General features: G+C 42.4%; 1 protein-coding gene across 1 annotated transcript in view; it reads right to left on the bottom strand.

The window, feature by feature from the left end:
• Positions 1 to 21,629, bottom strand: part of plxna2 (plexin A2) — a 273,461-nt gene that overhangs the window by 227,481 nt on the left and 24,351 nt on the right. The window contains exons 2-3 of the mRNA XM_034696628.1: positions 11,245 to 12,582; positions 3,666 to 3,848 (exon numbers count right to left, since the gene is read on the bottom strand). Of these exons, the coding sequence (XP_034552519.1) occupies positions 3,666 to 3,848; positions 11,245 to 12,444 (1,383 nt within the window). The 5' untranslated portion in view covers positions 12,445 to 12,582. The remainder of the gene's footprint in view (positions 1 to 3,665; positions 3,849 to 11,244; positions 12,583 to 21,629) is intronic.

The raw sequence follows: 21,629 nt of genomic DNA, 5'->3' as shown, positions 1-21,629 counted from the left end.
AAGTATCCGCCAACACTATCCCTTCTGCTTTGCCATGCTCCAGCAAAGCCCAGGAAACAGCAGCATATACAGCAGCCTGGTCCAAAGGGAGAGCAAGAGGGTGGTGGGGGGAGGGGGAGGAGGAGCAGGATTGAATGGGGAAGCGGTAGATGGAGGGCAGGGGAGGAGGGAATTCTTTGGGAAAGGAGCCAATCCAATTACAGGCAGCGGTGCAGCCCTGGTTTCTTTGGCGGCACTAAATTCACATTTCAACGGTCTCTTCCTCTCTCCCCAAAAACCTTCCTCCTTTTCCATCTATCTCTACTTCTTCTTGCTACTCTTTTTCTTATTTTTTTCTCATCATGACTCCCACCCCCTAAGCCTGCATCCCCAGCCACAACACCCCTCCTTTTTTCCGCATCCGTCTGTCTCCCGTGGTTGTATGGAAGGCGTGACGGTATAGAAGAGTATCATCAGCAAAGCATCTTGTCACCCTATAGCTGTGTCATGCTCAGATCTGAGGGAAGCCTGCAGCATCCGTGTTTATGTATCTCACACAGCTCTGTAGGAGCTTATCAGGCTTTTGCAGAGGAGCTGCAGCCAGGGCTCATCAGGTCACCCTGTCCCCCTGCCCTAGCTGTGACACCTGAGGGAGTGAAAGCATTACACTGTCAAGGTAAACACATGCATATTCCAGACACACCAAGACACACAGACAACTGAACAATGACTGCAGGGAAAGCTGTCTTCTTCATGCCGCCTCTGTCATGCAACATTATTGATTATTCAGCACGTATGAAAAATTAATGCTGTCTTTTTTGCACACTGGTTCAGAAAGCTGCGGCATGAACACTAGTTGTGGTCATTTTCTCATCCATGCAGATGAGGTGGAAAGTCCTTGCATGTAGGATCATGTGCTTGCATGCAAATCAAGACCAGTCCTGGACTAAAATTGTACCTGCATGCAAATTTTTGCAGAGTGGTGGCAGCTTCCTTGCCTTGCCACGTGATTTCAAACAAATGGGGTTCAGACAAAGTCCAAAAAACTCCAGTTTCAGATGTTGTGTTGCACTCAATAATAAATATATCCTCTAATGTATTATTTGTAAGTTCTCATAGGTGTCTATTTTTACGTGTAGTTAGATGTGGTGTTCTGACTATTGAGGGAATCATCAACCTTTTTTGTCTTCACACTACTGAATGCTTTCTCTCATACCTTCGAAACACTGAGAGCTATTTTTAAAGACATCTCTCGCTGGGTATAATCAGTAATCAATCAATTCAGAGTAATTCTATCAGAAAAGAAACCTCCTAGGAGTAGAGTAATACCCTAATAGCTTGAAAACAAATAGTTGAAAGTCATTCCATGGGAGCTTGCTAATGTGTCCTGTTACTGCTACTCATTTTCTCTGTTGTGATCTCTGTGGATCACTTTCTGCTCAAGCCACTGGACCATGGCACCCCTTCTGAAAGGTGCCCTCTCATATCCTGGTGCCTTCCTCCCCTCACGTTAGCGTTACTGTGGTTACAGTCATGCCCCTCTGAGGAGCGAGCCTAAGTACACAGCAGCACGCAAAGCCATTTTGCATGGATAGAAGGCAGGCGGCAGCTCCAGACATGAGTGTGGAGGGAAGCAGGGAGATAAAAACAATATGCAAGCAACAGCAGCACAGAGAGTAAAAACGCTCCTTTCTGTCTCATGTAATTTACCAAGTAGAAAAAAGGTGCTTAATTATTAAACAGCTCAAACAGGGGATTACATGGGATGAATATTCTCTCTACCACAGCCTGATTGGTGTATTGATTTAATTATGAATACAGCGAGACCAAAATAACCCAGGCAGACGCCATTTGTGTTGCATTGCCAGCCTTGGAATAACAAAGGGATTGCCAAAAGAGGTATCAGATTGGTTTTAGCAACTCTCTTTCCTTTTTCAATATCTTCCACTGAGCCTCATGCAGCTGTTAGAAGGGGGAGGGACGAGTGTTGGAGCCAGTTATGGCTCAGTGACACACTCCTGCTGTCACTCCAACAGGCAGCCCCATGTGAGGAGGAGCCAAGTGAATACTGACAAATCCTTCAACCAGCTGTCCACATGTAGTCTTGAGAGAAGCATGAGTATGTAAGACAAAGTATTGTAAGACAAAGACTGAGACACTACAACAGACCATTACTATAGTTATCAATTCAATTGCCAATCATTTTGACCAGTACAGTTATTGATAAACTCTTCATGCAGTCTATGCAGTGACTGAAAGTTGTGTAAGATGCCCATCCAAACCAAGTCACAACCACTGGAGTTGGAAATTGAACCCAAAAGTGCAGTTCCTCAAGTGTCCACTTGAGGCTGGCTGCAAAACACACAGAGTCCCCATAAGGTCCCATGTTAAAATGCCAATTTTAACAGCAAAATAAAACATGTTTACAGCCTGGTATAAAATGATCTTGTGGTATGTAGCTCATTTATTTTTTCATGCACACTTTACCAGGGATGAATGTTTTAATTACACATCTGTTATGACAATATAAAGGGTAAGCGCTTAATATAAATCTGCATTATTAGGGGTGTGACTGAGTTGACATAGCTGTTAGCCAGGAGCCCAAAAACCGGCCTCAGGTCCAACTCTTCACCTAGTTCAAGTTGATTAAAAGTTCTGTAGAGTCCAGACATGATTTCCAACATGGCGTCCTCCATCATAAGGCTTCAGAACAACTCTCCAGAAACTCACAAATGACGTCAGAGATTACATTCATGTATTTATAAAGTCGATGGCCAAAAACAGAGCCCAACTTCATGTATTCAAATAGCAAAATTGCTTTTAAAGCCACACCAACAGTCATAAAAACCCAAGACTGTCATCCTAATATGACAACAAACTGTGAATGTTTAAATATTTGCTCAACATATCTCCAAAATGATCTATCCATAATTAAAAGTAATTTTTAATCAAATTTTAATATAATTTTGACTCAGCTCTAGATCACCAATACTGTATTAACACTTGAACATTTGACATACAATCAAAACACTCCATTGGATGATTGTAGAGCCAAAACAGTTCAACAGCTGTTCTAAATTAAAAACAAAAAAACCCACAATGACGATTGACAATCTCACTCCTCATATCACCCAAACCAAAAGTGAAGCACTCTCTTTCTTTACCGTTTAATTCTGTCAGCAAGAAATCACATCTAATACCTCTGTCCCTGTGGCTGGGGTGCAAAATATATCATTATTAACTGGCCAGCAGCCCTTGACCCCTCTGTGGCGTGTGTATTCTCTCACCAAGGCTAGGTGGTTTTGGGCTGTGGACTGCTTTCTCTTTTACCTCTCAGTGGGCCACAGGCAGAAAGGTGCCTATTAAAATTAATGGGCCTGTGCAGGTTATTCAACACTGCGACACTGGAGCTCGCTTAACAAGGAAGTGGTAATGACCACTACAGTGAGCCGGCCATCGCACATTAGCCCTCTCAGACGCTTTGACAGCAAGCATTAAATATTAAGGAGATAAGTTCCCTCTGACCATGATCCATCTGCATGGAAATAGGACCACTTCACAATGTCTGTGCCCTGTGGAACCCTGGACAGCCCAACTCTTTTGGTCTCACAATGATGAAGAGAGAAGAATCGCTTGCAACAAGGCTTTAAATGCTGAGTGGCAAGCAGAGAGGAGTTGGCACTCACCTTCTTCAGACGTCCACTCTTTGTGCCTACAAAGGCAACACAGTAACCATTGTAGACGTAGGAGGTGACTGAAGTCATGCGGTCCCGAGTCTCGGTGTAGAGAGTGTGACCGGTCACCAGCTGAGACCCGCCGAGTGGCTGGTTGATGTCCAAACCGCAGAAAGAGTCGTCAATTGGCACCGGCTACAGATGAAGAGAAAAACTGAGGTTACAGAAGGAATTTTGAAATCCTGCCAAAGAAAAGTGAAACAGTGAAAAGAATTCAAATTAAAAAAAAGGTGATCATGACTTTTAGACAAATGTGTCACATTATACATAGAAACCCTTGACATGAAATGTACCGCAAGAGGAGGGAGGGATAAAAATAGAACCAACTTAGGGAATAAGACATTGGGAGAGTGGAGAGGCTGCGACGCAGAGCATTATAGAAGAAGACAGCTCAGTAAAGAGGAAAGATGAAGGTGACAGACTGAGACAGAGGCAGAGAGCGATGGTCAAAGTTGTGGAAATAGCAGCAGTGTCAGAGAGTGTCTGAGGGGGGTGAGAGAGGTGAGTCTGAGAGAGACAGGGAGACCGAGGTAGAGAAAGGGAGGTCAGAGCGAGGTGGAGGTGTGCGGACGAGTCTCTCAGCCAGACAAACGTTTGCCTTTCTGTTCCACTTGGCAGACATGTTTCAGCTCTGCCTGACTGAGCTCCACCTTGCTCTCACCGTGGCTCATTACCCCAGCCTATCATCACACCTCTGCAGGAAGACACAGACTGCATGATAACTATGAGCGCTGGCAAAAACACTGCCTGATAAGCATGCAACCCCTAAAATATGCATGTGAGCGGAGAAGATGCAATGAACTGTATTTACCCATTCATTAGAAAATAATAACTACCATAGAGTCTCATTAAGTTTGACTGCAGTGTTTAGGGAAATTTGCTGTTTATCTTGCTTTAATGAAACTGAAATTAAAACTGATGCATTTATATGACCTACAAATGCAAACAAGACCACCAGGAGAAAAAATTACAGAGGGCCAGATTGATTATTTCTGGTAACATATTATTTAACGAGGGCTTTTGAGTAGAGTTGCAAAAAATATCATAAATTCAGCCTCTGTGGGGGATTCCCAGCATCTCAGTTTCTAACCTCAATGACCATGCAGTGACCTGAGTGTGTGGGGATGCTATGATAATGAGATGTTGAGTTGATTGGCTGTTTAAACTTTGTCTGTGGGTGCAGATGGATGCAGAGGCGGAAAAAACCCCAAATAATTTTGGTGAGTGCTCCAGAAGAACCCGACCCAGTACAGTACAGTACACATATGATCCAAGATCTGACCCCATACAGCAGAAAGCAACTGCTGATATTATAATGCATATTACATTATATCTTATAATTATTCATGTTATATTATGACATACTACATTATTATTGTGTACTGCAAGTGATCATGGTACTATTATATAGTACTTTTTACTATTCTCTTATCTTCATTCAGTCATAATATATATCTATTTTTATTTATTATATTGCAAACCATAATCAGACCATGTCAACCTGTCACTACTGAATATTTTTTTTAATACTGCCTGTAATTACCACTATTTAAACCATTTGTAACATTTGCATATATCTTAAATCTGTATTCCTTTATTTATCTATTTCTATTTTTACTTCTTTTGTTTTTTACTTATTTAAACATATTATTGATTGTACTTATGTCTGGGTTGCTCCAACAACCGGATTTCCACATGGGGATCAATAAAGTAATATCTTGTCTTATCTTATCTTGATGTGTTACAGCTGCAGTTACAACAGCATGTTTTGGAGTGGTTTGCTAAAATTTGAGGCTTATTCCTACTTTTTTGCCTTTCATGAGTTATTGAAGCAGTCTAAGGTGAGGTGGTTGGCACAAACGTATTAGCACTAAGTATTAAGAATAAAAAGCAACCACTGTTTTTCCTGTGCTTGGACATAATATAGATGTTTGTGTTGATTTTTCCAACCAACAACAGAGCAACGAGGATGCAGACTTGCTTGAGGAGTGGGATTGGTTTTGCATGTATGCCTATGCAAATCACTCCAAAGGGGAGCAAATTCAAATCACCTTGTAGAAGCTATGCTTTCTAAGTAGGTGGGCTACAGAAACAAAGCAGAGGCTTTTCGCTTCCACACTCTCAAGGTAGCTAGGCTGGAGGACGACTTAAGTATGTTAAGGCAAGGAAAATGTGATTTACTTTTATGGGACTTTTACAGTTAAGTTTAAAGTGTAACTCGTAGTCTATCTCAAATCAAATAGGAGTTGGTGAAATTCCAGTCAGTGGTATAGTGTTGAATGAGGTCAGCTGACAGAGTCTGAGTGGCAGTGGCCTCAAAGTGCCATGAGGAGTGAAGGGAGACGTCCAGGCAGGCTGCATCCCAGCACTACTTCCTTGTATATATGCTATAGTCTCCTACCCAGAAACTGTATCTCATTCTCCCCCAGAATATATCTCCCTCTTTAACCTCAACTCATTAATTCTCTGTCTGTCACTCCATATACTCCTCGTCTGTCTCCTCTCTCTCTCACTCTCGGTCTTCGTCCCTGTCAGGGTGCTGTAAGCAGACTATGTTGAGTGACACTTCCAACTCTGGGAGGCATATCAGCTTCTCCCCTGCACACTACACTCCATTGCTGTAAAACCTTTCAGTAGTACTGTACACAGATTTTCATGAGCGGAGTAAGAGCAATAATGCTGACGGGGAATAATCGCCTCGGCTCTTACAGTCACGCCCCCCATTTTATGGCATTTCCTTTATTTCCCTTTGACCAAAATAGCTCAGAATGCTGAGGGGTACTCCACTGCAGTATCTAAACCAGGGAAAGAGCTTACAATATTTTTTTTTCTCATGGTTACGGAATCAAATGTACCATATATAACAGCTTAATGCCTTTAAATATATGCCCATTAGACACGGACACACACAATGGATCAGAAGGGAGAGCCTTAAGGACCAGCCTCCAGTTCCAGACATTAGCTTATCAATAGCTACTCCCTTAAATGCATTTAGCTTTTTCAGCATACGGTCTGTTTGGCCCCAAAGCATTTGGTTCTGATTACATCTAGATTGTTTAGATGATGTGTGCTAAGCAGACTTGGCAGCCAAATCAAATCCCCCCGGTCTCCATGCAGTTGAGTTTTCTTCCTCACCTAGTTGCAGAATAGTTTTGGGGTTCTTTTTTAGCCCTGCCTTATCACACATCTCACAAGTAGTGAAGAAACATAGATTTGCCATGTCTCATTCTGTTTCCTGTGATACAAATTACATCAGTTATCTTCAGTCGAGCTTTGGTGAAACCAAAAATAGACTGCATGATTAAGCCTTATCAAATGTCTCACAATACAGTATGATATTTAATCTGCGCTGAAGAAACTGTTTTCAATCGTAGAGCATATAATCTTGTTAAACAATGACTTCAGTTTTTCCATTTGGGGTTGAATTTGAATGAAGGATGAATTGGATGTGACAGGATATCAGCTCTCAGAGATCCCCTCCCAGGGTACATCAGTGTTATCAATACTAGCTCCCCTTTGCTCTCACGACTGGTTAATTAGTCGTTAGGGCATGAGCACAAAGGCGAGACGGGATGATAGTGTTAGTCAAAGAGAGACAGCCTGATACAGAAAGACTCCCGTCATGGCTTTCTCTCTTCTCCTCGGGAGTGACTACAGAGATGGTGTGAATCTCCAGATGGCAGAAGGCTGGACGGCTGGGTGATAAATCTTTGATTGGCTGCTGTGTCTGAATCCCCTGGCTAAGCCTCAGATCCGTTCCCAGCCTTAGCCTTGGCCTGCATGTAAGCATATACGCACAGTAAAACGTCGGAGAGAAGGGAATGAGAACTGAGGGTGTAATTAAGGTTCTCTACTTTTGAGTTTGCTGGCTACCTGCTGTTAGCAACAGGCTGGAAGAAAAAAGCACTGGGAACGCATGTGTAATTTACTCAGAAACCAAGCATGATACAGTTAACAGTTCAGCAAAAAACCCTCCCTCTAGATGCACTAACCTTGATTCACCTCATATATTTGATGGATCTGGTATTTTTGGCTCTAAAAATACAGCCCACAGAGATTTGGGAACATGTTCTCTAAAAAATGATGTGTGCTGTTTCAAGCAGCCACATGGCATGAGTCGGGGATTTAACAGCAGGCAGACAACGTAAGCATGCTTGACATATCCAGTGGTTAAATGTAATGTGTATGGGCTTTGAGAGTTGTTCAGCCATTGACATCCATCTGCATAATCCATATTATACTATGGGTTTATTGGCTGCTCAATGAGTGTGAGGACATGTTCTTAAAGGCTGTATTTTACATTGTCTTATTTCTGTGGCTACACAGACAAAGCTTCAATGTATAATGTCAAAGGAGAGCAAAATATTATTGTCTGTTTAGGCTGAAAGGAAAACTGACTTCAATGAGCAGCTTTGCAGGTAATTTACAGCTTTCAAAGGTAACCATTCCCCCCTGATATCACACTGAGGATCCTGAAATGTTGCCATTATGTTGTACTACCACTTTCAAGTTTGGCAGTCTGACAACAATTATCATTGAACCACTTCCTCAATAAAGATCAAAATCTGGAGGGACACCTCACTGTGTTTCAAAGTAAAGCAGCAATAGCTACAGCAAGACAGCAGCTAACACTAGAAATAAATTACTTTCAAGCTAACGTTGTGCGTCTCTCTTGCTAACATTAAATTACATTGTCAGGAAGAACTCCTTAGCTGCCTATGAACTAAGAATTCATGTCATTCCTATTCTATCTTTTTAAATTTTGAAAGCTAATAATGGAGGACAGCAGGCATCTCAAAACAGAACGGCATAATTGATAACTTACTACTGTGAGACAACAGCTAATGCTAACAATAAACCATTACCTAGCTAACATTACATTTCTTATTAGCTAAAATAACGTTAGCTAGAAACTCTAAGCTAATGCCGTGTTAGCTATCTTTCCTATTATGACATATAATACTATTACATGTTAGTATTAGCTTCCCAGCACTTCCTAGCTAACAGAAACATCATTGAGTAAATGGTTACATGCTAATTAGTGGTCACTAACTCTCCCTACTAGGTTATGAAACAGTGAATAAAATAGAAATGAAAGCGTGAAGCTGTCCATGTGTGTTTCCTGTGTTTAGCTAACAGTAACACTATCTAGTAAATAATAATAACAATAATAATAATAATAATAATAACTTTATTTATATGGCGCTTTTCAAAACAAATTACAAAGCACTTTATAAACCATTTAAAAAGCAGCAGGAAGTAATTAAGAACATATTACTATCCAATAGTAATAAAACAAGGATCAGAGCAATAAACCATCAAATCAATAAAAAGCAAGTCTAAAATAGTGAGTTTTTAAAATCGACTTAAAAGACGACAGTGTGTTAGCTTCCCTGATATCCTCCGGCAGGTCATACCGCAGCTTAGGGGCCCAAACAGAAAATGCTCGATCACCTTTTGTTTTTCTGTTTGAGCGTGGAATAGTTAGTAATGAACCTACAAGAGGATCTGAGGTTACATGATGTCTCATAGGGAGTCAAGAGGTCAGCAATGTAGTCTGGAGCTGACCCCCTACAAGCTTTAAAAGTCAACATCATCATTTTAAAATCCACTCTAAAATGGACTGGGAGTCAGTGAACCGATTTTAAAATGGGTGCAATGTGTGATGTGTTCTCTCCTGCTGGACCTTGTTATGAGTCTGGCTGCGGCATTCTGGATTAGTTGAAGTTTATTGAGGTTATTTTGTGAGACACAGGAGTAAAGTGAATTGCAGAAATCTAACCTGGATGAAATAAAAGCATGAATTACTGTTTCTAGGTTTTTGATTGATAAGAATGACCAGATTTTTGACAGTTTTCTTAATTAAAAAAGCATGATTAGACAACAGAATTCATGTGTTTATCAAAACCGAGGTGAGAGTCAAAGATGAATGGCTAAACAGTTGAATTATCTGTTGCTGACTCTCCACATTAGGCTAAAAATGTGTTATCTAAAATAGAAAAATGGTCAGATGACCACTTCTTTTTCTCGTGTTTTTTGTCTTCTCAGTTTTCTGATAAATCTGAAGCTGTGAAACGACAATAATTTTTCAGATGACCTACATTTTTAGAACTTTTAGCCTTGAACACAGTACAATGACACAATAACAACACTGAAACTTCCCACCTTGGGTTTAATGTCAGAGGAAAATGGTGGCCTGTGTTATGGTCAATTTCTGGCATCCTTTAAAGCCGACTGAGATGATTGGTAAATCTTTTGAGGAAACCTGAAAAGGCCAAGGACAAAAAGCCTCCCAATCTCAGGACCTTTGTCGCAATGTACTCCCCATGTATCATTTATCCCACTGTCCTTTTATCCCTTTCTCCTGCCTTCTCAGTGGAGCTAATAAAAACCCAACAGCGTTAGCATCAGATAATGTCTCCCTCCTCCTGACAATCACCTCTGACATTGTGCTAATGGGGAATTTACTGATTTTAATAAGAGTGGTCAATTTAGAGACCTGCGGGGATTAGCAACAAAGGAAGCTGATCAGTGGCTCTCATCATCATGAGGACAGGGATATCATTAAACACAGTGAGAGCTACACCATGGCTCTCTTTGCTTCATAAATGCACACACACACATACACACCCACACTGTAAGTGACTAGTCATACTTAGCTAGTCATTAATTCTTCATATTCTTAAATTCCTATTAGCAATTACAGAATGAAAGCACAGAGGACTGTTGCCCCCTGGGAGAGAGGGAATATCAAGAAACTTGATTCTACTTGACAACATGTAACAGATACACGGCCCTGTGTTATAGGATAATTGGGAATTTCAGAGGGAAAAGACGGCTGTGTGTGATCTACGCTAGAATCAGAAGGGGAGTAACTCCCTCCCCGTACGCTTCGCTCTAGTAGGGGTGCGTTTGTTTATTTGTATTGTGCTCGAGGAAAATCGGATCACTTTGATGGTTGCCAAGCAAAATAAATCATCCCTAATTTGAGAACATCTCTCAATGAAACACACTTGAAAGGGGGTGCTGTGTGATATCAGATGCAAAACAATTTGATGTAATTACACGAGTGAAAACCATTTGATAAGAGTATGATATAGAAGGTAATCAAATCCCTTTCCTAATGACTTCTGTGTTTGTTTTTCTTAAAACATCTGCCCTCAAAAGCTTGCTGCTTTAGTTCATTCTTGCTGTTTTTAATTCCTTATTTAAAAGGATAAGAAGACGTAGATGTTGCTGTACTGTGGTGGAATTTTAAACATTAAAATGAGCCGTAGAGGAATGATTCTCTTGTTTCTTTCTTGGTTGAAGGCTCATTGCAACTCAGAGAGAATACAAATGCTAAACAGCAAAACAGTGAGACCCTGCTTTTAGTTTGTACGCATGTCGAAGACCAGAGAAAACACAAATATGCATCAACAAGAGCAGCCTTCCATTGATTGTTGTGAAGGGAAATGTTTTCATTCAGCAGAACTAACAGCACATCTATTTGTTTGTGTGTGTGTTTTCAGCCTCTGTCACTGTAACTCACCGCTTTGGTGCACGCCACATCCTTCCCAAGCAGCCAGTTGAGCTCCAGGTTCCCCTCTCCCTGGTAGCAGGACTGCAGGCGCTCCTTGATTCTTGCATTAATGTCTCGGATGGTGAAGACACACAGCGCTGAGTCATCCGGTGGGCGGTGGAACTGCTTCTGGCCCTTGGAGAAGATGGTGAACAGCACATCATCCTGGGCGCTGATGTTGAGCGAGGCAGCGAGAAAGCGCCCGGGTTTGCCGAGGTAGGCGGCCTGCAGGAGACGGTACTCGACTCCGTTCTTCACACAGCCGACAGGGAGAGAGACGTAGGAGTGAAACTTGCGATCGTCTTTGCAGAGGCGGACAATGCGGGAAGTGTAAAAGAGGTCACTGGTGGATCCACTTGATGACATGCTGTTCTCTGGTGTCTCAGGCTGCACCGTCAGGAAGTAAACAAAGCTGCCACTAGCAAAGCCATAAACATAGTAGATGTCAAAGTGGGAGACCAGTGCCAGAGTGTCTGATGGTATCTTAATGAGGGAGGACACAAAGTCGGTGTGTAATTCATAGTCCAGCATAGCAGAGGATTCTGGGTCTCTGGGAAGCTTTCGACTGGAGATGGTTGGAAAGTAGTCCTGTTTCCCGTCCACGGCTGTGCCGATAAACAAGGTGCCGTCCTGGCCTTGTGAAGGCACAATGACCCCATACATGGTCCCCGTCTGGTTCACACTGGAGAGGTAGTGCTCCTTCTTATGTGAGGGCTCCACTAAGATAAAAAGATCATCCAATCTGAGGAGTTTGCACACACCCTGGTAGAGACTGCCACAAGCCAACAACCGATTCTGGGAATAATCGATGAGCAGAAGCTTGTTGACGTTGTTGGTTGAGACAAGAGGCTCAGTGCAGGGCTGGACAATCAGAGGGGGGTAGCAGGCCTTGTTGTCGTCCTCTGGTCCAGTGTCATGGGAAACTAGGAGGGTCAAATTGCCCGAGAGCTTGTACACACGGTTTACAGCTCCGATATATAATGCCCCTGTGGTTTGGTGAACCGTCAGGTGGTTGAAGAGCCAGTCCCGACGCTCAGGGTGGAAGCTAGTGAATGTTTGCCCACTGCACAAAGCAGGGACAGCTAGGTACCAGAGAGCTAGCAGAGTAGCCGTAGCTCCTACTTTAGGGTCAGGTGATAAAGTCCTGCGTGTAGCCCGCCGGCCCTCCATGTTTAACGGGCCTGCGAGAAAAAACTGCAGCGCAAGCAGAGAGGAAAGATGAAGGGAAGATGGGAGGACACCTTCTCCTTTGTATCTTGTCGAAGGCTAACTTGCAGGTCAAATCTTCACAGGGGTCTTCACATTTTTCTGGAAAAGAAAGAGAAAGAAAAAAGGCGTTAGATAACACAGCATGACTCACATCTCCGGCAGAGGAAACACGTTTGACCGAATGGAAAGAGTCTTCATTAGAGATTTCACTGCTTGAAAAGGTCAGTTCAAAGTTCGGCCTCAGTAAAGGGGCGATGAGCTGTGGAGAAGAGGAGCGGAGGTGTAAAGAGACAATGAGGGGAAACCGTTATGGTGCACATTCCAAAGGAGGAGCTGGACACGGCGGGACAATGCAGGAAAGAGAGGCAGGTTACAGCAGCGGAAATTAGCCTGACCTGACTCATGCGACCAGTCGGGCTGTCACACACTGAGAGAGCGGTTTCTAAGAACAGGAGAACACAGACGCGGCTCACAGACTCCAATCTCTCAGAAAGCCTTGGACACTTGACAATGACTCATCGGAGGCAATGGAAAATTTATTTAAACGTATTCAAACCAAAGTCCTAAAACACTATTTATAGGCCTTAATTTTGCTTTTTGCATGTTTGCCTTTTAAACAGAGCCATAATGAATTCAAGCTCAACAAACATATGATTGAGAATAGGATGACTAATCATGAGAACCATCAGAGAGACATAACCACTCAGTTGAAACTCAGTGCTCTCTTCCTTTAACTGATCAGCCTCCTCGTTTTATTGCTTCCCCCCCACATTTTTCACTCTCACTCCAACCAATCAACCGACTGCCTTTGCCATATCTATCTCTAAAAACATACATCAAGCAAGGTCTGCAATTTATGCAACCATGCTCAGCCTGGACTGTGGAGATCTCTCTCTCCGTGTGCCATAAACCAAGAGACGGAGCTCAGCTCAGTGCAGTCTGTCCCCAGGAGTTAATTATCTCGTCCATTGGAAAGGAAGGCCTGGATCTTATTACTGGAACAAAGTGAGAACAAATTGGGAGCCACTACCACACACCCCTCCCCTTGCTCTCTGCTCTTCAAGGGGCCCGCTTTACGGAATCTGAATCTGTTAATTATTTTTTCTAAACATCGCTGTTGTTGTTTTTTATCCTTTTATCCTATTCATCTCCTGCTGACATGATCAGATCGTAGAGGGATTAATCACAGGCGGCACAACAATCATCTTTAAATAAATCAGCCACCGTATTAGATCTGTACACAGCTCCCTCACAAAAACACCAGCTAACAAAATATACACTATCTCTCTGTCTCTGTGTGTGTGTGTGTGCCTCATTCCCTCAGTATTATCAGTGTACTCGATCAGAACCGAGCAGTGTGAGGGGCTAACAAGTGGAGACAATGGCAGTGCATCCCAAAATCAAGTATGATTAGGCGTAGCGATCCAACAAGGGTAATTACTGTGGCGCTGGAGGAGGTAAGCTGGGGAAAGACATGGGGACGCCAGGGGCTTGAGCGTGTCAGAGACGGCCCTACATCGTTTGTCACGCTCCAGATTTGCATTTCCAGCAGCGAGGGCACGGGGAATCAAGGGTGAAAGATGTGGCTGGAATAATCAGTGAGTGCGCCTTAAATTAACAAGCACTTGCAAACCGAAGAAAGGGGCGTGTGCAGGGATATTGTGCATGCTTTGCCGCTGCATCGACTGTGTTCAAGGGAAGGTTTGATTTGCAGCGCCGATTTGGGATTACTCCTGAACCGTGTCTGCCCTGTCATAGACCTTGTTCCAAATCTAGTAATGGCCATATTGGGGTCCCTCCCCCTCTCTCGGTGTGATCAACGGGTACGCTACTCAGCTCAGACTTAAATATAGACCCTTAGGGAGGGTATTGATCCATGTGTCCATAAACACAGCTCCTAAGGCCCAGTCAAGCTGTTCTTGGCGTGTGCACAGGCAGAGGTGTGGGAGGTTCTCCGTCCCAGAAGCACTTTATTAGCATGGTCATAAAAGTGCCAGAGCCTCTAAAAAAGCAGTGAGGCCCGGACCCCCACCCTCACTTTCAGCTGCCTGTGAGCTGCCTTGCTCCTTTGTGTGAGTTTGTACATGCTAGATGTGCAAAGTGGATCCCTTTGGTGGTATAATCAACCTCCTGCTGAGCCAGCTTTTCACTCAAGCCCCGCAGCCTTTTGCCCCTTTGAGCTTTTGCTGCACCCACGCCCCTTAATCGTATATGTGTATACAACATTGACTCCCATCCATCTTTTCTTCCTCTCCCCTATTTCTTTTCCAGTCACTGGGAGAAATATATGCCTTGCTACCTCATGTTGTGGCAACAGCTGCAGCAGCAGCAGAGAAAGAGAGTGACTGCATGGTGTAAATTAAAAGGCACAACAAAGGTTGTTCATTCACATCGTTTTTCGGTAGCAGAGGGAATGAAGGCTTTGTTTAAGTTGACTGCATGACCACCTCTTTGTTGCACTTGATAGAGACTCCTCTATGCCGTGCAGCTGAGGAGTAAAGACATGAAAAGAATAACACCAGATCACTGCGTGTGCTTTAGTTCAAAGCCATGTCTTTCTTTTGTTTATGAGGACTCAGAGATACCAGGAAGGTCATTAACATATAAATGCAACGAGGAATGATTCATACTCTATCACAGTTATCTACTGACCTAGAATAAAAGTACGGAAGCGTTTAAGTCAGCAGATTTGAAAACTAGCTTCTGTTGCTCCTAAAACAACTGACTATTTGCTTTATCAGCAATATTTTCACCCGCTGTGTATGAACAGTTGTCTATCCGTCTCTGAAAACACCAAACACAACAAGTCCTGGTTCTGTTCAGTTTGTTGACGCATCACAATTGTGGTTGTTGCACTGAGGAAGACAGATGGACTGGCATGATGACAAACTGTCAGCACTTTCACTCTGTTACATCACATGAGAATATGAAACTCCCCCCCAAAAAAACTGAAAGTATCGTAGTTATTGTCAGTAGATTTCCATTCTGACACTCGTCTTACCATCTCTTTGGCAGACATGGAAGGCAACGAAAAGAAGAACAGCGAGTCAAGAGAGACACAGAAGCACTCCACACATGCAAGCTGTGATCCTGGCTCAGAGAAAAGACTTTTTTTTTTTCTTGCAAAACTTTCATAATGAATTGTGAGGAGCACAAAACACTAAGCTGGCACACTCAGACAGGCTGCTACTGAGTCCTTGTTAAACAAACTTGTCCCACCGGCTGCCCGTGCTCTGTCACTGTGTCTGGTTGTGGCTCCTGTAGATGAAATGTTGGTGATTTCCCCTGCCGCTGTGCAAGATGCGGCGGCCGTGCCAACTGTGGTCAAAGGGAGCTGCATGCACGGTGGACGATTATCTCGTGGAAAGATGCTACAAAAGCTGCAGAATGAATAATCAAGGCTAGAAATGATAAGGAATGCAAACCCTCACTGGCGGGTACAGGGAACACAAATGCCGGAGGGTGGTACGACAGCCAGGAAACTAAATCAGGAGAGAACAGACAGGAGGAAGAGGCCTCTAGAGAAGGAGCAGCTCTAAAAACCTCCATCACCCCGGAATAGGCATCAGGTCTTCTGCTTTTGTGCCTTTGGATTTTTTTTTTTTCCTTTCCATCCCCACATACTAAGCTTCTTAACAATGCAGCCAAATATGTCTGATCTCCTAAATTCATATTTACAGCAATTGTATTGCAAAAGATAAAGAACATAAACCAAAATCCATTTATGGTGCTAAATCCATTGTTGTCGGATAGGAGAAGGAAATGGGAGATTGCAATTTCATGCCTAGGATTAATGTGTTATTCCCTGGATGATTAATGTAAACCGTGAAATCTTAATGCTTAAGAAAAAGTGATACACTGCAAATCAAAGAGACAACTTGGAACACAGTTCTGGAAAACAGCTGGTCAAGAAAACTAGAAGGTTACACAAGATGCAAAACATGTTCTCATTCCAGGGTAAGATTTTCAGTCAGAGTGATCAGTTGCACTGTAAAAATAGAAAGTTTAATCTCCCCTAAAGGAAGATCGTCTTCTATAGGAGCCTATAAAAAAGCGATTAGCAGCAGAGGTTAGTCCATTAGTCTTCTCTCTTTGCTGCTATCAAGCACACAGATAATGAGAGGACTCGCTGGCATCTCCAGTTGTTCAGCTGGAGTGATATTTATACATCCTTTTGTCTCAATGGGAAATGGATTTCTCTGCTCAAGTGCCAGCTCTATCTCTTGGCATCCAGGAAAATTGAACACATCATGTCTTCATCTATCCTTACTTCCAGCCACCACAAGGAAACGACACAGTATCAAAAAAGAGGGATAACCAAAAGCCTTAAAGTAAATGCTATCGTTCCTCTGTATGGTTTCCTGTGCTGTGGTGTTGGAGGGAGTAAATTATGCCTAATATTTCCTTCTGTGGCAGAAATCAAATTTTCAGGCACTTTTATAGCCTCTAATAAGTCTCCAAAGACTCTCCAGCTGGTCCAAAATGATGGTGTGTATTCACTGACAAGAACGAGTAAAGAGATTATATATCTCCCATATTACCTTTTCTGTGAGTGGTTCAGAGTAAAAACTAGAATAGAAGTTAAAACCCTTTTCCTATATACAAAGCTCTTAATAATCAGGCAACACAATATCCTATCGAGCGCACAGAAACCTATAACCGCTCTGGAAGATTACACTCCCAGAGAGGCTGGCCTGCTTTTGTTACCCGAGGTCTCCAAAAGTAGTCACGGAGGCAGAAGGGTAAAAATAAAAACTGACTGAAGTACGTTCACTAGGTACCAAGAGCAGGTCTGCTCTGAGTACCTAGTGAACAGGCAAGACTCTACCTCCAGTACTACTTTTAGAGACTCAAAAGCGAGCCTGCTTTTGGTGTTTGATTCTCCAAAACTAGTATTGGAGGTAGTGGTTTTTATTATAAGGAACCTCTCCTTTGGAATCATCAACCAGTTTTGGTCTGGGAGGCAGACACCTTCTTTCACCTCTTTGAGGAGAGCCGGTATAAGAAGACAGAGGTTTGTGGAGAGGAGATAGAAGCTGTGTCTCTCCGCTCTCATCATGGGTAACGTGAGATCACTGGCTAATAAGATGGACGAGCTAACAGGACTAGCCAGGAGTCAGATGGAGTTTCAGGAATGTAGCATGTTGTGCTTCACAGAAACGTGGCTCCATCAGGATATTCCCGACCACAACGTCTCCATTGACAGCTTCCAGACTGTCCGGGCAGAGCGGGATAGCACAGAGAGCACTGTGGGCTTCTGACCATATTATCTGCACAGGGAGATCTCACACGTCATACTGGTAGCTGTTTACATCCCCCATCTGCCAACCCGACTATGGCTTCCAACGTTCCAGACAGACCACCAGAGTGCCCTCTTCCTGATCTCTGGGACTTCAACCATGTATTTATTTTCTACATAGCTTATTCATGTATATTTATAACTTATTGTGTATAGAGCAACTGTAATGACCGGGATAAATGAAGTATTTCTGATTCTGATTCTGATATTTTTAAGACTAGGCTTTAAACTCACCTTTTGGGCTAGCTCAGACTCTCTTTGTGCACTCCACTTTCCTGACCTAGCCATTTGCAGCACATGACTTTTTACCAATTAATTCGGTTATGCTTAAGATTTCCAAGTTTTTCTTCCCATTGTCAGCAAGTGCCTGTTCATGCTGTTCTTTTCTAAGAATACAACAAAGATTGAAGACTACCTCAGCTCATTGTTAAGAGTATCATAGCTCCGGATGCAATTTGGAAGGGTAATTATTTTTAAAAATGACTCATTTTTAATGCATTTTTGGTTCTTAAGTCTTCAAAAGTAGTATGGGAGGCAGACTCTTTTATAATCAGGACCCTATGTTTTAGAATTGTTGACCAGTTTTGGTCCAGGAGGCAGAGACCCTCTTTATTTTTAAGACTAGGCTTTAAACTCACCTTTTGGGCTAGCTCAGACTCTCTTCGTCTTCTCTGTGTACTCCACTTTCCTAACCTAGCCATTTGCAGCACATTACTTTTTACCAATTAATCCGGTTATGCTTAAGATTTCCAAGTTTTTCTTCCCATTGTCAGCAAGTGCCTGGTCATGCTGTTCTTTTCTAAGGATACAACAAAGATTGAAGACTACCCCATCCCTGTTCTAAGAGTATCACAGCTCCGGTTGTGATTTGGAAGGGTAATTATTTTTAAAAATGACTCAATTTTAATGCATTTTTGGTACTTAAATCTTCAAAAGTACTATGGGAGGCAGACTCTTTTATAATCAGGACCCTATGTTTTAGAAATGTTGACCAGTTTTGGCCCAGGAGGCAGACACCCTCTTTATTTTTAAGACCAGGCTTTAAACTCACCTTTCGGGCTAGCTCAGACTCTCTCTGTGTACTCCACTTTCCAGACCTAGCCATTTGCAGCACATGACTTTTTACCAATTAATCCGGTTATGCTTAAGATTTCCAAGTTTTTCTTCCCATTGTCAGCAAGTGCCTGGTCATGCTGTTCTTTTCTAAGAATACAACAAAGATTGAAGTCTACCCCCATCCCTGTTCTAAGAGTATCACAGCTCCGGTTGTGATTTGGAAGGGTAATTATTTAAAAAATGACTCAATTTGAATGCATTTTTGGTACTTAAGTCTTCAAAAGTAGTATGGGAGGCAGACTCTTTTATAATCAGGACCCTATGTTTTAGAATTGTTGACCAGTTTTGGCCCAGGAGGCAGACACCCTCTTTATTTTTAAGACTAGGCTTTAAACTCACCTTTTGGGCTAGCTGTGTACTCCACTTTCCTAACCTAGCCATTTGCAGAACATTACTTTTTACCAATTAATCCGGTTATGCTTAAGATTTCCAAGTTTCTCTTCGCATTGTCAGCAAGTGCCTGGTCATGCTGTTCTTTTCTAACAATGCAACAAAGATTGAAGACTACTACACCTTTTTTTTTTAAAGTATCATAGCTCCAGTTGCGAATAAGAGGGGTATACATAAAAGAATAATTTAATTTTAATGCATTTTTAGTAATTAAGTCTCCAAAAGTAGTATGGGAGGCAGACTCTTTTATTATCAGAGAATTGTGGACCAGTTTTGGTCCAGGAGGCAGAAACCTTCTTTTTTTAAACCTTGGCTTTAAACTCTCCTTCTGATAAATCTTATACACCGAGCTGGCTCAAGCTCTCTTGGTCTCTCTTTGTTTACTTCCCTTTCCCAGCCCTGCAATTTGCTACAGATGGTTCTACACCAAAGAGTCTGGTGCCTCTTACAAGGATTTTTTTTCTTTTTTGCCACTGTTGTCAAGTGCCTGTTTATGCTAGATTAATGTTTGGTCTTTTTAATAATAACACAAAGATTGCAGTCTACACCTGTTTATCCATGCTAAGTGTAATGAGATAACTTGTATTGCATCTAGTATGGTATAAAGAAAAACAGGCTGATTGTTGGTTAATGGACCTTAATGCTACAGGGTAAGTAGTTGAGACATCGGAGGAGTACAAACACGCACCACATATTTTCACACTGTTTGTTTTTGTTCCTTTAAAGACATGTGATAGACTGTGAGCTAAAGCTAAAGAGCCCTTAATTTAGTAGTGCTTGGTAAATTAATGTGTACTTGCCCACAATTAAGCATGTGCTCTAAGGGCACTCTAGCTAAGCACTTAGCAACCACTCTTTAATAGCACTATCTTTGTTAGTGACCCGTATCAGTGCACTTGCTCATGACTGTCTGAGTTTAGAGGCCTGCAGCAAGGCCTTAAATGGCTTTTTACCGAATTGTACCCATTGAAAGCAGTCATGAATTCAATGAATGCATGCAAAATATTATTAGACACATCCTCCTCACAGCCTTTGAGCTGACTCACAAAAAGGCTGTCATCATAACATAGAAAATAATAGAGTCTAAGCATTGTTGCTTATCCCTGAATGCAAACAAAGGCACGTGGATCTAATCTTTCCCTTTAACTCCCTCTCTGCTGAGCTCCCTCCTCCTGCTGCACACACTTCAATCTCTGTTATAGCAAGCACACGCTGGCATAACACTTTAAACCTGTGACATCCACTGAGGGATTACAAAGTCATTGCTATTCTAATGACTTTTGTTTCTCCTCCTACAGCCACCACCTCTGCCAAACACAGGCATGTACACAGTCACTTTCATGTGCTCCCGCAAGTTCAGTTATGCACACATCCACACCCACGATCAAAAACATGTGCACATATAGGTGGCAGGGATACACAGACACACATAAATCATCCCAGTTTTCTTGCAATCTGTGTTGCTGCTGACAAAACTAACAGCCTTCGTGTGCTTCTCCTATAAACCCGAGGTGGAATCCCAGGGCGTGATCTTCTCGAGAAGCCCCACTACCAGAAGCTACGTGGTGCACGCCTCATCATAACTGTCTGTCATCCTTTGGAAGCCGCTTTCCATTAGGAATCATTTCCATAAATCTAAATTGTAAAGAGGTCTCAGCGAAAGAGCAGGGAATCCTCAGCAGGCAGAAGACAAACAGAGCTGGAGTCTGTGGAAGCCACAGGATTAGATATTTCATCTCAGCTCAGGTGTAGATTGGAAGAGAATGAGGTTCTTTGATTGGCGCTATATACATTCTATCAAATTGGAGGGTCTTAACTGTTCCTGAAGCATGTTAGCCTGACAATGCTGTCACTTTGAGAGTGAATGTGGAGCTTTAGAGGAAGCTGTATGTGGAGGAATGCAGTTGTACCTGATGAATAGTAAATAACCTGTTGTGTGTTTCTGCAGTCAGTGAAAATAATCATGTCTTTGTGAATAATTGAAGACATGCACTGAGGATCATCTGCAAACGCCTGTTAATTTTGAATATCCTATGATCCTAAGAGTTTGAATCAGTGTTCAGATAATTAATAAGACTGTGATCTTGTTTTGTTGGGTTCATACACGATTAGGGTTGTCACAATACCAGAATTTTCCACACTGATATGATGATAGTAAAAATCTAACTATATTGATTCCTGTTTTGATTCTACAACAGCAAAAATGGTACTCCCGAGCACAATAAATAACATTGTTTCGTAATATAATGCATCCAAACTTGGAAGATTTCCTGTGAGTTATCATTCATAATCCAGAGGAGGTATGTGATGGTGTGTGTATCTGCAGAGAGTGTCTGTATTC

This window comes from Notolabrus celidotus, chromosome 11 (genome assembly GCF_009762535.1).
Source record: "Notolabrus celidotus isolate fNotCel1 chromosome 11, fNotCel1.pri, whole genome shotgun sequence".
Lineage (NCBI taxonomy): Eukaryota > Metazoa > Chordata > Actinopteri > Labriformes > Labridae > Notolabrus > Notolabrus celidotus.
The sequence above is the reverse complement of the archived record's forward strand: the minus strand, read 5'-3'. Positions and strand labels throughout refer to the sequence as shown.